The 14,529-nt window shown below is 39.6% G+C and overlaps 1 protein-coding gene across 1 annotated transcript in view; it reads left to right on the top strand.

Annotated features, from left to right (window-relative positions):
• The window catches only part of LOC101469944 (copine-8), a 105,125-nt gene that overhangs the window by 34,245 nt on the left and 56,351 nt on the right, over positions 1-14,529 (top strand). The window contains exons 2-5 of the mRNA XM_004553920.6: positions 1,162-1,202; positions 3,294-3,340; positions 5,608-5,711; positions 8,872-8,911. Of these exons, the coding sequence (XP_004553977.1) occupies positions 1,162-1,202; positions 3,294-3,340; positions 5,608-5,711; positions 8,872-8,911 (232 nt within the window). The remainder of the gene's footprint in view (positions 1-1,161; positions 1,203-3,293; positions 3,341-5,607; positions 5,712-8,871; positions 8,912-14,529) is intronic.

Genomic DNA, 14,529 nt, shown 5'->3' with positions numbered 1-14,529 from the left:
CCCAGAGAACCATGGAGACAGCCATTATCCTCAAAGGAAGAAAATCTGGAAGAGTCGTGAAGCTTTCGAGGATCGGCCAGCCTAGAGTACCAAAATTACTCCAAGAGTGCAGGTACAACAACTTATCCAGGAAGTCACAGAAGAACCCAGAACAATATTTAAAGATTTGCAGGCCTCAGTTGTCTCAGTTAAGGTCAGAGTTCATGATTCAACAATAAGCAAGAGACTTGACCATGGGAGTAAAAACCACTGTGGACCAAAGAGAACATAAAGGCTCGCCTCACATCTGACAAGAAAAAATGTTGATCCTGAAGACTTTTTGAAAAATGTGGAGTCAGTTTGTGGATCGATGAGAATAAGTTGAACTTTTTGGAAGGTTTGTATCTTGTTAAATCTGACATGAAACTAACACAGCATTTCATACAAAGTACATCAAAGCATCGGTCAAACATGGTGGTGGTAGTGTGATGATCTGGGGCTGCTTGGCTGCTTCAGGACGACTTGCAGAAAATCCTGAAGGAGTATGGCCGATCATCAGTTCATGCTCTGAAGCTCGTGCGCACTTGGGTTATGCAGCGGGGACAATGATCCAAAGCAGACCAGCAGATCCTCTCAATGTCTCAAAAAGCAAAACGAAGACTTGATCCGATTGAGATGCTTTGGTATAACCATAAACAGGCCATTCATGCTCAGGAACCCTCCAGTGTGGCTGAATTAAAACAATTCTGCAAAGAAGAGTGGTTCAAAATTTCTCCAAAGCTAAGCAAAAGACTCATTGCCAGTTACTGCAAACGGCTGATTGCAGTTCTTGTTATTAGGTTTAGGGAGCAGTTACTTTTCCTCACAGTGCAAAGTAGCTTTGGATATTGTTTTCCCTTAACAAATAAAATCATCATTCAAAAGCTGCATTTTGTAATTACTCGGGTTATCTTTGTCTGTACTGTATATGTTAACTGTGAATATAAGCAGCATGGTGTCTAATGTGGTTACACAGCACTTTGGATGTTATATTTTTTGTACTCCTGCACCTCATCAGGACGCTTCGCAGGTTTACTGTAAACACAATGTGAAGCCGGGAACATAAATAGTCAGTGTGTTAGCGTGGATTCATTTTCCAAGGCAACTGTGTTTCTAATTATTTTCCATATTGTGTCTCCACAGAAACCTGCTGGATAGGGACACCTTCTCCAAATCAGACCCAAGTAAGACGACATCTCTCTATCGCTCACTAAGACCACGTTTTAGTTAGTTTTATATTTTTCACTGCGTCAGTGAAATATAAAGAGGAAACAAAGGGGATTCCTTGATGATTTCCATGATGTGTCTGTAAACTTTTCATTTGATTTGCATAAAGAAAGGAAACAAAAAGAACAGTGTTAGGAATACATGAGAAAAAACTTGGGAAAAATAAGGGCTATGGGAGCGCTGTAAGGAAATGAAATAAGCAATTAATTTGGAGATGAACGAAGCGCATTTCTTTTGCTGTGACTCAATCTGTGTTTGAGTATTTTCTCACTAAATATGTTGTCTTGGCTTGAGGCACGGCTGACTAATACACAAAGCCTGAGAGCTTGAAAGCTTCTCCCTATAGATTCACAGAATGGGCGGCAATTCTCACGCTCCTCTTCCCACAGCTAAAATAAATGTAATAACACTGTCAGGGCTACTGCATAAAGTTGAAGGAGGGCTTCAGCGCTGGCTTGACAAATGTGTCTGCAGACAGTTTAAGCAGGGACTGCATAAAAAAGTACTTGAATATCTTGTTTCTTTTTAAGAAGGCACAGCATATTTACTTCAAGCAGCCATACTTCAGTGACACCTTGCCTGCTGTCCAATATGAAAACTAAGCTCACGCCAAGAAAATATTGATATTCCATTGTTTAGTTATTCTTAATGCTACAAAGAGGACTATCTAGGGATACACCAATCCAAATTTTTACAGTTCTGCAGTACCGACCTGATGCCAGTGTTACACGCATAAGCTGGAAGTTTGACGCTGAAATGTTGCTTTTCTAGTTTTCAAAATAAAATGCAGCAGGAAAATATTTGTTTAAATTACTAGAGATGAAAAAATTCAAAAATTAAAAGACATTTATTCACATTATTTGTTTGCATGAGTCACATGAGGAGTGTGCATGTATGGGTGCGTGTGCATTGGGAGTGAGGGTAGGGTGAGATCGATTTCTCCCTAAAATGAAACAGCGATTGTTGTCATATCATAAAAATAAGATATTGCGATGACTATTGTAATGAACCACTAATACACACACACGTAGTCAGCAAGCAAAACAGAGCATGTCAGCACATTCCCACGTGCATGGATGAAAAATGACTCAAGGTGATGGGGATGGCAGTGATGAGTACAGTGATGAAGATGACAGTGATTAGGAGCAGGAAGCATGGGCATTAACCATAAATTTAGTACTGCTTTTATGCTGAGTAGCTCCTGTGATTATGCTGAGCTCACTGACTTTAGCCCCCTGATATGAAGCAGCCTGACAGGAGGAAGGAGCAAGGAGGTGAAGGAGAGCGGGAAAACAGGATGTCAAAGTTCCTGAAAACTGAACGATACCTTGGATATGTCACTCGGTGGTAAAAAAAAAATACCTAAAAAATCGAAAGAGCAGTGATCTATACAGGCAAACGAAGTTTAAATCTCTCTGTTCCCTCCAAAAGTATCCCCAGTGTTTGTCTGTCAGACGCAAAATCAACATTTTATGTGTCTGCGTGGGTGTTTGGATGTGTACATATCCTCATCAAAGAACATCAAAGGCCTTGAGGAATGAAGTATACGATGAGCGAGCTGCGTAATTTGCTTTTTAGAGAACTCTCTTGTTTCGAGAAATTGCATAATCACCCGAAATGATGTCTTTCACAATCTGAAGCCGGCGAATATAATGCACATATTCGTGACTCGTGAATGACACTATTAGACGCTTTGATGTTTTTCTTTGTTTAATATATATTTCTAATTCAAGCATTTATGGCTTATCAGTCATATTCTAATGGATCCATGAAATACCATGACATTTGATTTGTTTTTTGATTTTATTTGCTTGCTGTCTTATGAAGTAAGGCTCTCCTATTCATCCGTTAGTCAGCCAACCTGTCAGATAGTTAAAAGCTGGTTGTAAATACCAATATAATAATATTTATTTAGACTGCTTGCCCGTTTCTTATATATTATACATGATTATAAAGTAGACACTGACTAAAATGGCTGGGCAGTTGCTAAGTGAGTGTTAGTAAGGAGTTAATGATTAAAACTACTGTTTATGTGCCTCTTTTTACAGTATGTGTACTCTACACACAAGCCATGGGCAACAGGGAGTGGAGAGAGGTGAGTGTGTGCAAACCGGGTTTGAAACATTTCCTTCCATTTTATTAAACTTCTGTCCACTTCACTGCTGTCTTTCCATGTACACACTATGGAGAAAACAGAGTTCTTTTTGCATAGTTGCTAGAAATTGGCTGAAATTGGTCAAGTCATGTCAGAAACAGTGAGAAAGATTATTCATTAGTCTTTCCAGGAATGGATGCCCCAACAATTTCACCACAAGGCCAGTCATGTAATGCTCTGACATCTCAGACTCCACAGCGCTCGGTTAAATTTCATAACAATAAAAGTTACTTTTATCTGTTCCTTTATCACAAGGGGTCACCTTAGCAGGTAGCTCTGTCTGTACACCGGGTGCCCTTCCTAGCACAACCCCTAAAGGAGAATTGCTACTCTGGTTTTAATTAAACCAGCAACCTTTTGCTTATCAAGCAAATGTGCAAACCACTGCTTGCTTTGCAGCCACACGGCATGGGCTCCTTGCAGTCAGCAAGCCAACCATGAACTCTGTACACCAAAGTATTCCACAGTCAGATGTGCAACCATCTGACAGCTAAAGCAACAGGACAGTGATTCCAAGCAACGACGGTAAATCCAGAACAGAATTGCTGAAATAGATAAGAATCAGGGTGTTGCACTGAAAGCCTTGCATTAGCAGATACCCACAAACCTCAGTGATCTTAGGCGATGTTTTAAAGAAGAGTGGGCCAAAGTTCCTCCATAACGATAAGAGACTGATAAAGTCAGAAAATTGTTATCTAAAGTTATCGCTGCTAAACGTGTTTCTACAAGCTATCACATAACACGGTGTTTTTCACGCACAGCTTCTACATTTCAGTTTTGTTTCTGTTAAATAAATAACGATACTCTATAATCTGCCACGCGTTGTTGTTCATCTGAGGATGTTAAACTAAACCAAATCATTTTTTGTCATATCCTGAGTCATAAAACCTTGGCATTGAAAAAGGGTTTGCTTTCTTTTTCACAAATATCAGCCTGTTGGTAACACTTTAATTAAGTCAAAGGGTCACGATGAATCATCTGCACAAAATTTCATTTCCAGTAGCAGGTGAGATTTTTCAATTTGGACTCAAGTGGTGGCTGGGCCTACGTACGTTACCTATGCCAAAAAAACGAAAACACACCTCAATATAAAAAGACTAGCTCTATTAAAACCATTCTTATATACACAGTGTTTAAGGTTTGGTTACTTTCAGCTGTGGTTTACAAGTTAGAAAGGTGACATTTAACACTTGTTTGGTGTACGCACCCTAGCCTCTACTACTATATTAGTGCAGTATATATTTCGGCAAGACCAACAGACAAAAGAAGTAAAATAATGTCCTGTAAGTATTTTTAAATACTAAGTAGCTACGGGATATTGTCGAGGAAAGTAGAAAATATTAAAGTGTTGTATACACTCTAAATACAGCTCACAGTACTTTATAAAATGTTTATGACATGGATGCAATACCAAAGTGTTGCATAATACACAAAGTGCAACAATACAACTGTTTTCAATCCGGCGTTTGTGGGATTTGAGGCATGTTATGTTAGTGATTCAGTGAGGGAAGAGATTCAATGTGCAAATGTAGTTTCCTTGATTAGGCCTAGGCTAATGACGCTGTGAGATTTAATTGCCTGCTTTTGTACAGTTCAGGTATCTGGAAATGACGCGAAGATTTACAGTGTAAACTGAAAGGCTTGTGATGTAGTAGTGCTCGAGAGTTAGTAGAAATAACCAACAGCCACCACTTTATTAAGAGAACGCATGCACGTTTCATTACGATCGAGCCGCCATCAACAATACGTTTTACAGTAAATATTCATGAATGCAAATCAGGGGGCAATTCTTTCAGCACCAATCATTCGCAGTTATTCATAGATCCGAGTAGCCCGTCATCTCCATGCATTATTAACCGGCTGAGTTAAATGCCAAATCGGAACCCAACTGACCCCATTTGACTTGATACTTCAGCTGCGGTGCATTCATTACACTAAAGCTGTACATAATCTTCTGTAACAAGCCTCTCGCCTAATGTGTCTCCTGAGGAAAAACCTGCAGGTGGATACAATATTTACACGAGTCACTGCAGCGTCATAAAGTGCTGGTAAAAGCTGTGATTTGGGAAAGGTTAGAGCTTTTAAGCGTGGCGAGTTGCAGAAATGTATACTCACATATTATAGATTGTAAACTTGTAGACTGTAAAAAGTTGAATGATTTCCAAACTGTTTGTCTCCTAATCTTTGTTTTTCTTTTTTTTGTCTAGTTTGGCAGAACAGAGGTGATTGACAACACGCTAAACCCAGACTTTGTTCGGAAATTCATTCTGGACTACTTCTTTGAGGAGCGACAGAACCTCCGGTTTGACCTGTAAGTAACATGTACAAGTGCGTGTGTGTGTTTCTGCATCACTGTGACATGACTAGTTCCTAAACTTGCATTTAAGACTCTGGATATAGATGATGTTATAGTTCACTGAATATCGGTTTGGCTTTCATGAAAGCTTTGAGAGGTATTGAAATGAAAAATTCTAAGTGGTAAATGTGGCTGTTTTTACCATAGTCACAAAGATGATTGTTATTTCCATCTCTATGGTTCTGAGGCTTCTCCATGCTTAAGCAAAGAAAGTAGGAGGTCGGAGCAGCAGCAACACCTCCTGTGAAAGGTGGGTGGGTGTTGCACCAGAAGCCTCCTTGTGATTGCTTTGGTTCCTAGCAGATTACCACGGTTGCCCATAGTTTGCAGTCTTTATATACTGTATCTAATGCATGGATTTAGACTGTCTTGTCTCATATATTACTAGTACACAGCTCTGATTCTCTTCTGCTGGTGATGTCCTGATGACTGAGTCATGTGCTATGAGCACAGCTGTCTCATACTTCTTTCCATGGAGGCAAAAGATTCTATCTGTAGGGTCTTAGATTAGGTGAGGGGATTCTCCATCTCATGTGGCTCTCAGGTCACATTTGTTACTGAATTATGGGGCTTTCAGTGGCTTTATTATTTATATTCTAATCTATAAAGCAGGGAGCCATGGCGACAGCACCACCGGGATCTCAAAGTTCTCCCGTGAAGAGGAGCTAGTGTGTCTGCGTCGATGTTAGTCGATTCATGATAGATAGCAAAACGAGGGAAAGAACAAGGTAGACACACACAAAGACGTCAAATGTGACTTTGTAACCCAAACAAATGTGGTCTCTATTTCATATCTGCTCTTGACTAAGACTGCACGTTAAGCCAGGAGTAATGTGTTGAGCTCATATGTACAGGAGGTGTGTCGCAGGGTCTTGTGGTGGAGAGACAAAACCCAAATTGATGCGTGCAATTTGTGTGTGCATTGCCACATGCGTGACCATGGTGACAATGTGCGTGTCTGGGTGCATGTGTTTGTGAGTTTGTGTGAAGTTTAGCAGGTAGCCATAACAACCAGGGTTTCTGGGGGATGGTGGGTGTGATATAGGAATAGACAGATTTAACCTTTCATATCTAGTCCGGCTGCTCCACTTGTGTTCCACACCATGTTACAGCCCGGTGTACATTTTCACATGTACACAAACAAGTTACTTTCTGTGTTTTACCGACTTTGTGGGGCTCAGTTATTGAACTGTTATTTGCTTATGAGTGTTGTAGTATTTCAGATGAAATGAAGATGAGCTGAATGATGGGAGAGACTCCGATGTTTACCGCTTATGTCACTGCAACCGAAGCTTCTTAAGCAAATGATCTTTAAGCTAAATTTATGCCCTATTGGCTCTATGTGGACGTTTTTAGTGGCTTCCCCGCCTGTCTTCTGTTGCTCTCTTACATTAGAGGTGTGCAGGTTTTGGATTAGCACTTATCATTGTATTTGCAATATCAGGTGAGCAAGTTTAAATCTATTGGAAGAATGACATCTCATAGAAAGATGGGGACATGTAAGGACATCTGTGTGTTTGCGTGTTGCGTCTATGTCTGCTCATTGGTTATGTGATTATAAATGAATGAATGCATAACTCTGTGTCTCTTGAGTGGTTTTCTGAATGGAACTGGACATCTGAGGGAAAAAACAAACAGGCTTTTTGTGGGTCTGTGAGTAGGTTATGTGCCATTTTCAGTAACATTCAGCGTGTGCATCCGTGTGTGAGACTCCTATGTGTGGCGCTTTTGGTGAATGTGTCTATCATAGACTGCATATAAAAGATAGCCACCGTGATGGCTCCCATTGAGTGAAAGTCATGCCTTGAAGTCTCGAGGGTCTTCACTGTCGCCGCCTTGATGTGATTTGGTTTTGGTCTGAGGGACACTGCAGTCTTACACCAAGAAACAATCTTTGGGAACAAAGAAATTTGAGTAATGTGAAATCTTTTCCCAAAAAGCCTTTTATATAATGAGACGTTCCAACTACAGAAGTTGACCTCAGCTGGCCATTAGAAATAGTACAGGTTTAAACCTCAAAAGCTACAGTGTCTACAGTATCCGGATGTGTGCGTGCAGCCTTGCTGCTTCTCTCATCAACGACTGTATGTCGCTGGTCCTGCTGGCCTGCAAAGGGTAACGCTGTCTGAGATGATACCAGATTGAAGAATGTTTACTCCCTCAGGCTTATGGCAGTGAGATCTCTATGAAAACAAAACAGTTACGGAGCAGAGGTTATGAAATACTACAGTATGTCCTCTCACTATGAATTATGATAGTGCATTGTGTTCCACAGGGCTCACTGTGAAGTATAGTGCACTGATATATGTCTTTAATTTTACACTTCCCTAAGCTGAGGCATATACCGATATCATTCTAAACAGCTAAAAAGATAAAAAGATAAAGCACGTCACATGTCCCACTGAGTTGAAATGGGACATTTTAAATATTGGTTATGCTTGGATTTGGATTAAAGGAGAATCCTGCCACACACAGAATATACTGTACATCACCTTTAACATCCATGTGAGGTAACAAAATTGCCTAGCATTTCTCCCCCACTGTATTACCCAGCAGAGGCCAATCCATATTTAGTGGTGGGTGAAATGACCTGAGCTGTGAAATGACCTCAGATTGCTGAGTGAATGGGTCGCCTGATTGCCTCCCATTCTTCAGAGCTGGAGGGGCTATTTCTGGAGAAGTTTGTCTCGCTGCAAATATTGTGTGTTTAAGAGGTTGCCAGGTGAAACTGAGGATTGAGAGTTGTGAGTACTGTTCAGACGTGTGTGACAGTAATGAAAATAGATGAAAACAAACGAGGACAGACTTCTTCACCTAGCAAGTCAGTAGTTCATAGTTCATCGTTTCTGTTTCAGTCGTTCACACGTATGGCCTCGCAGATATACTTGTGACTGCCAATTAGTCCATTTAGTGTCATTTTAATAGAGGATGACTGTGATCCTGCAATGTTGGGAAGTGAATTCCCAGAGCCTCCGCTGAGATTCTGCGTGACAAGATGCTTAACCCCATTACTGATTTACCCTCTCTGTAATCCCTTTTGTGTTCCCAGCCGAGCTCCTGTCACCCTCCATCACTCTCTAATGCATTCACAGTGTGTTTTTGTTTTTTTCTGCAGGTATGATGTCGATTCGAAGAGTGCCAACCTGTCGAAACACGTGAGTGCTTGTGTATTGTTTTGTGTTTTTGTGAACGTAAATGCTGACCATATCATTACCTGTCATTAGACTCTTTCCAACCACATAAGAGTACTCCGGTCATTAGTCTGCTGACTTGTGGTGTGTTCAGGACACACTTGAATAAATAATAAATAAAGGCAAATGTGTGTCAGTGCAAATCGAATGTATTTAGAATTCATGAAATTGTCAGCTAGAGTTGTATGATTCAATTTCAACTTCGTTTGGTCTGAATATATCTTTATGCCGAACAAATGTAGCCCTTATGTTAGGTACAGCTTGCTCGGACATGGAGCTTTAATTCTTAGTGGCATAAATTAAACAATTCCTCACAGATTTTATTCCATATTGACATAACAGCATCACACTGTTGCTGCAGATCCATAATGCAAATCTCCCATTTCACCACATCCCCAAGGTGCTCTATTGGATTGAGATCTGATGACTGTAGAGGCCATTTGAGTACAATGTACTTATTGTAATGTTCAATAAACCAGTTTGAGGTAATCTGAGCTTTGTGATATGGTGTATTATCCTGCTGGTAGCAGCCATCAGAAAATTGGTACGCTGTGGTCATAAGTGTTGCTGGATGGCCAAGGTCAGCAACGGTACTCAGGCTATGGAGTTGAAATGGTGCTCGGTAAATACTAAGGGGTTCACAGGGTGCCAGAAAAATATCCCCCACACCATTATATCACAAGCACAGGATGAACTGTTTATACAGGGCAGGATGGAGCCATGCTTTCATGTTGTTTATGCCAGATTTTGAGCCTGCCATGTAAAACTCACAACAGATAACAAGACTCATCAGACCAGGCAATGTTTCTGAAACACTCACATCTGGAACCAACTACTGTGCAACTTTTAAAGTCACTTAAATCATCTGTATTCCCCCTTCATATGTTTACTTTGACCAAGTCTACACATCTAAATGCATTGAATTTCTGCTGATTACATCTTTACCTTAAGTAGCAGTTGAACAGGTGTGCCCAGGAAAGTGACAGTTGAATGCATAACAAAAAAACACAAAAACATCAAAGGTTTTAAGAGATGGCTGTCTACATGGACCAAAGTCTATAAATAAGAATATAAGGTGACAAGAGAATTGGCATTAAAAATCTTGATATTCGCGTATTCAGATGTGTGTGTGTGCACATTTTTTTTTCTGTCGGAGGGTTCTTCCTGTTAAAAGGGAGTTTTTCCTTCCCACTGTCACCAAAGTGTTTGCTCATAGGGGGTCATATGATTGTTGGGTTTTTCTCTGTATGTATTATTGTAGGGTCTACCTTAAAATATAAAGCGCCTTGAGGTGACTTATTGTGATTTAGTCCTATATAAATAAAATTGAATTGAATTGAATTGATGCAGCATGCTGATTTGCAGAATCTATATATTCTTTCATGTCTGCTCTTTTTAGTCTCTTTTTAAAATATGTCCACCGCGGTTTGTTGTTAACTGTCTTTTCTCTACATGAGTGATATTATCAGTCTGCGCTTTAACAAGTGATTTAGGAAACAGCTGTTTACATGCATCACTTTGATCCATTTAGTGAGATTCACTGTGTGTGTATATATCTCAGTGGCTTGGGTTTCAGTGTAATCTTGCTTGCACACACCTGTACTTATAACATCAGCTTTATGGTGATATCTTAGACACGTTTGAGCATGGTGGTTGCTCTAGTAACAGGACAATGACGTGAGCCTGACTATCCAAGTCGCAGAAAGTCACAGCAGCAGTGAAAATGATGGACGGCAATAAAAAGAGTAGCTGAGGATGACAGAGTGGATATCGTTTTTACACAGCTGTCTTTTCTCCTTTTTCACTCAGTGTCCATAACACACGTTGCTGTGTTTGTCACACTTGCATGTTTCAGAACAGATTCGATGAAGCACATTTGGGTTATGCTGCAAGACAATGATCCAAAATAGACCAAGTCCACCTCTGAATGACTCAAAGGAGTAAATGAACTGGTTCTTAAATAGCACTTTTCTACTCTACCTGAGCACTCAAAGTGCTTTATACACCTTAGCTCCTTCATCCATTTTATACAAGCACTTTTTTTCTATGCTTAAGTGCTTTCTAACATTCACGCTCCTATGGTTGCATCGGTGAGTGGCATGGAGTTCAGTATCTTGCCCAAGGATATTTGGCATGCAGATGGAGCAGCCAGGGATTGAACCACCAACCTTCTGATCAGTGGGTTACCTGTTCTAACCCTTGAGTTCCCCGCTCAAACTCTCCAACTCGACTGAACGGAAGAGTAGACCACAATTTCTCCAACTCACTGACAGTTAACGCTTGATTGCATTCCTTGCTGGGGTGGGTGGCACAACCTGTTATCAGGTTTAGGGCGTAATTAGTCTTTCACATATGGCCAGGTAAGTTGGAATTGTTTTCTTCTCATAATAAATAAAATAATAATAAAAAAAAAAAACAATTTCGTATTTTCTGTTATGATCCTTTTCTGATATTTAAATTTGTTTGATGATCTGAAACATTTAAGTGTGACAAACATGAAAAAAAATCTAAGAAATCAAGAAGGAGGGGGATAGTTTTTAACTGAACTTTATATTAGGAACTCGTCAGTCCAGTAATGTAGAATAGTTGAGCATTTTAAAAGTAGATCTCATGTTGTAAAGTTTATAAAAGGTTATCCAAAGTCTTTACTTCGATTTAACCAAATATTTGTTTTCTCCAACTGTAACCAAGCAGCAGGTGAAAGCAGACCACAGTCTTACACACTCTAAACGACTCTTTTGTTTCAGACTGTACTTTTTGGAAAGTGTGTTTGCTTTTCAACCTTCACTCACTTGACTTTTGTGTCAACGTCTACCTCTGAGCACAGCTGCAAACAGCCAATGCTGCTTTTCCCCAAGGTGAAACACTGGAGCCATTAGTTCTTATCATTGCATGGCGTTTAGTATCCAGCTCAACAAGTCTGCCTGCGTAGCATATTACAGACACATACCCTTTATGGTGATGTAAAAAAACAAGAAGAAATAATGGTAGCATTTTTGTACACTTCAAATGGAGCATTGTGTACTAAACTCCATCTAAATGCCAACATGTCCTCTGTTCTATTTGATTAAGAATAACAAATGCCTGAGGACACGTGGACTGCTTTCTCCCTCTAGCAACACTGTTGTCAAAATGATCTATTTTCCTCTTTTATGGTATTTCTTCAGCCCAGTTATAAGCCAATACAAGTAAATATAATAGCTGTAATTGGAACCTTTGTGGAGGCATTGTAGCCAGGCTTATATTTCACCTTCACTAAGGCCCCATGCACCTGTTGACTGCTGTGCGTTATCATTATGTGGCCTCCGGCTAAATAGGCGCAAATGGAAGTACAACAGTCACACTGATTTTAATGCAGAGCCACAGTAATCGTGTTTTATGTTTTGACCTTTAAAAAAAACCCCAAAACCATATACTTTACCTTATCACTTACTGTTTTGCCGAACATCGTTTCTAAAATTGATTGCTCACATTTATAAAGACTGCAAATGTACTGCTGGCGTTTATATGACAAGTGTATGAAATAAAAGGAGATAAATTGGGTGCTACAGTGCAAAACACAGTCTCCAATGCAGGTTTAGTCTCTTAATATTTCCCTTCAGGATATTTCTTTTCTTATTTTATTGGGTTTGATGTCTCTCTGGATGCAATCATTTCCTCTTGTGATGCCCCTAGCTGTTTCTTTTTTCTTTTCCTCTTTTTATCCTCTTTCATTGCCATACCCTTGTTCTCTCACTCTTCTCTTTTCCCTCCGTGCTCTGGATTTGCTCCCCCTTGGCTCACTCGTTTGAAATCAATAATCTCATACAGGCAGAGACAGCAGCCTTGGTGTGGCTCCTATGGGGGAAGCCGGGGAGTTAACCCATTAGATGGTGTTTTAACATTGGGAGCTGTAGGCTGCGGACTCAGCTGGGACCTGGGTGAGAACTAGTGTGGCATATAGAAGGAAAAGCAGAAAGAGTAAGGATGAAAATAAAACACTCAATGTTGGTGTGTCCAGTTCAGTTTTTATCCATATATCTGGGTCGTTCCATATGACATTAACCAAATTTGAAACATGTTCCCTGAAAAATAGGGTGTCTTTTGTACAGTAAGTGCAGTATATTCACATCGTGTGCTTTTTGATTGGCTTTTTTTAATGTAAGAGGTAGCTACTAAAAATGTCTGGGCTAAAAGAAATATATTTAATATTTAGGCTTTGGTTTAAAAATCATAACAAATAGCCAGGTTTCAGATGTTTCAATAGTAAAACTGCACTAGTACCACATCTGCAATGTGGTACTAGCAGAAACAAGCACTGGTACTCTTCATTGCTGTAATCTGCTTTCTGATCATTTACAATAAATAGTTTAAATATAAACTGCAGGTAAAGAATTTCAAGCTTCACATCACCAGATGGAAAAGCATATGTGTCCTTCTTTTAAACAAGATCTTTTAGCTGTGATTCCTTCTTTGTCAGGACAGAGGCAGATTTCTCTGTGCAATGATCCATCAGCAAAACATCCCCTTCTCATTTGTTTTGAGCTGTTTTCTTGAGTTTAGTAATTGCTAATTATTATCTAACATAGTATTTTACTGGCTTACTGCCTGAAATTAGCTATTATGGTATGTTTCCTCTTTCCTATGTTTTTTTTATATAAACATGCGTTGTTTTTTATTGTAAAACCACCGATTGTGTATCGATAAGAAATCAAGAAACATGAAAGCCCACAGTGACAGTTGAGCCTATAAGTCAACAGAGTTTCAAGCCTAAAGCTTTTAAACATCAGGAAACTTCCAGAATTAAATAGCTAATAGTGAATTCCCTCTAGTTATCTTCCAAGACTGCAGGTGATAAAACTGGTCATAACACAGTCTTGTCAAATTGTATATATGAGCTTTAAAAAGCTATGAGATACCCCCCAAAATGATTATAATCCTTTTGAAGATGTAGATTTAGATTCATCTGCTCACATTCCCTCGTTCTTTGGATCTCATAAAATAGTTCATTTCTTTCTGTAAAAGTGCTGAAAGGTGCTACACCCACACAGCTATTTTTCTCATTAAATATTTTTCTTGCTCATGCTGTTATATATTTAGCCATTAGTTGCATATAGCCAGTTCTCAGATGGACCTCATGTAGGCAGCAGACACAGTTGCTAGGTAATTTGTGGATTTACGGGTTCACCTCTACATGGTGGATGGAAATTATTATCATCATTATTATTTTGGTCTAATTTCGGCACACGTTTCCACCAAAACAAATATGTTCATAGCAGGCTGACACTGTGTGGCTGCAGGAATGTAATTGTGATGAGATAGATGGGAAGAGATAAAGCTGAGAGGCTAATCAATGGACCAAAGAGAATCCGATATGTTAGTGGTGCTTGGAGCTGCTCTGGTCAAATATTAGAGATACTATCTAACAAAGACAAATGATCTAACCCCCAGTTAAAGACCCATGAAGAAGGCATGTTTCTATAATCCTTATTTAAATATATTTATATGGGAGAAATTAGGGTTTTATGGGTGTCATGTTTTCTGAAGGCTGGTCATTTTTGACACTGAAAAGCAACTTATCATTGTTTTAAATCCATGAGGTT

This window comes from Maylandia zebra, linkage group LG17, assembly GCF_041146795.1.
Source record: "Maylandia zebra isolate NMK-2024a linkage group LG17, Mzebra_GT3a, whole genome shotgun sequence".
Lineage (NCBI taxonomy): Eukaryota > Metazoa > Chordata > Actinopteri > Cichliformes > Cichlidae > Maylandia > Maylandia zebra.
This window is presented reverse-complemented; position numbering and strand designations above follow the sequence as displayed.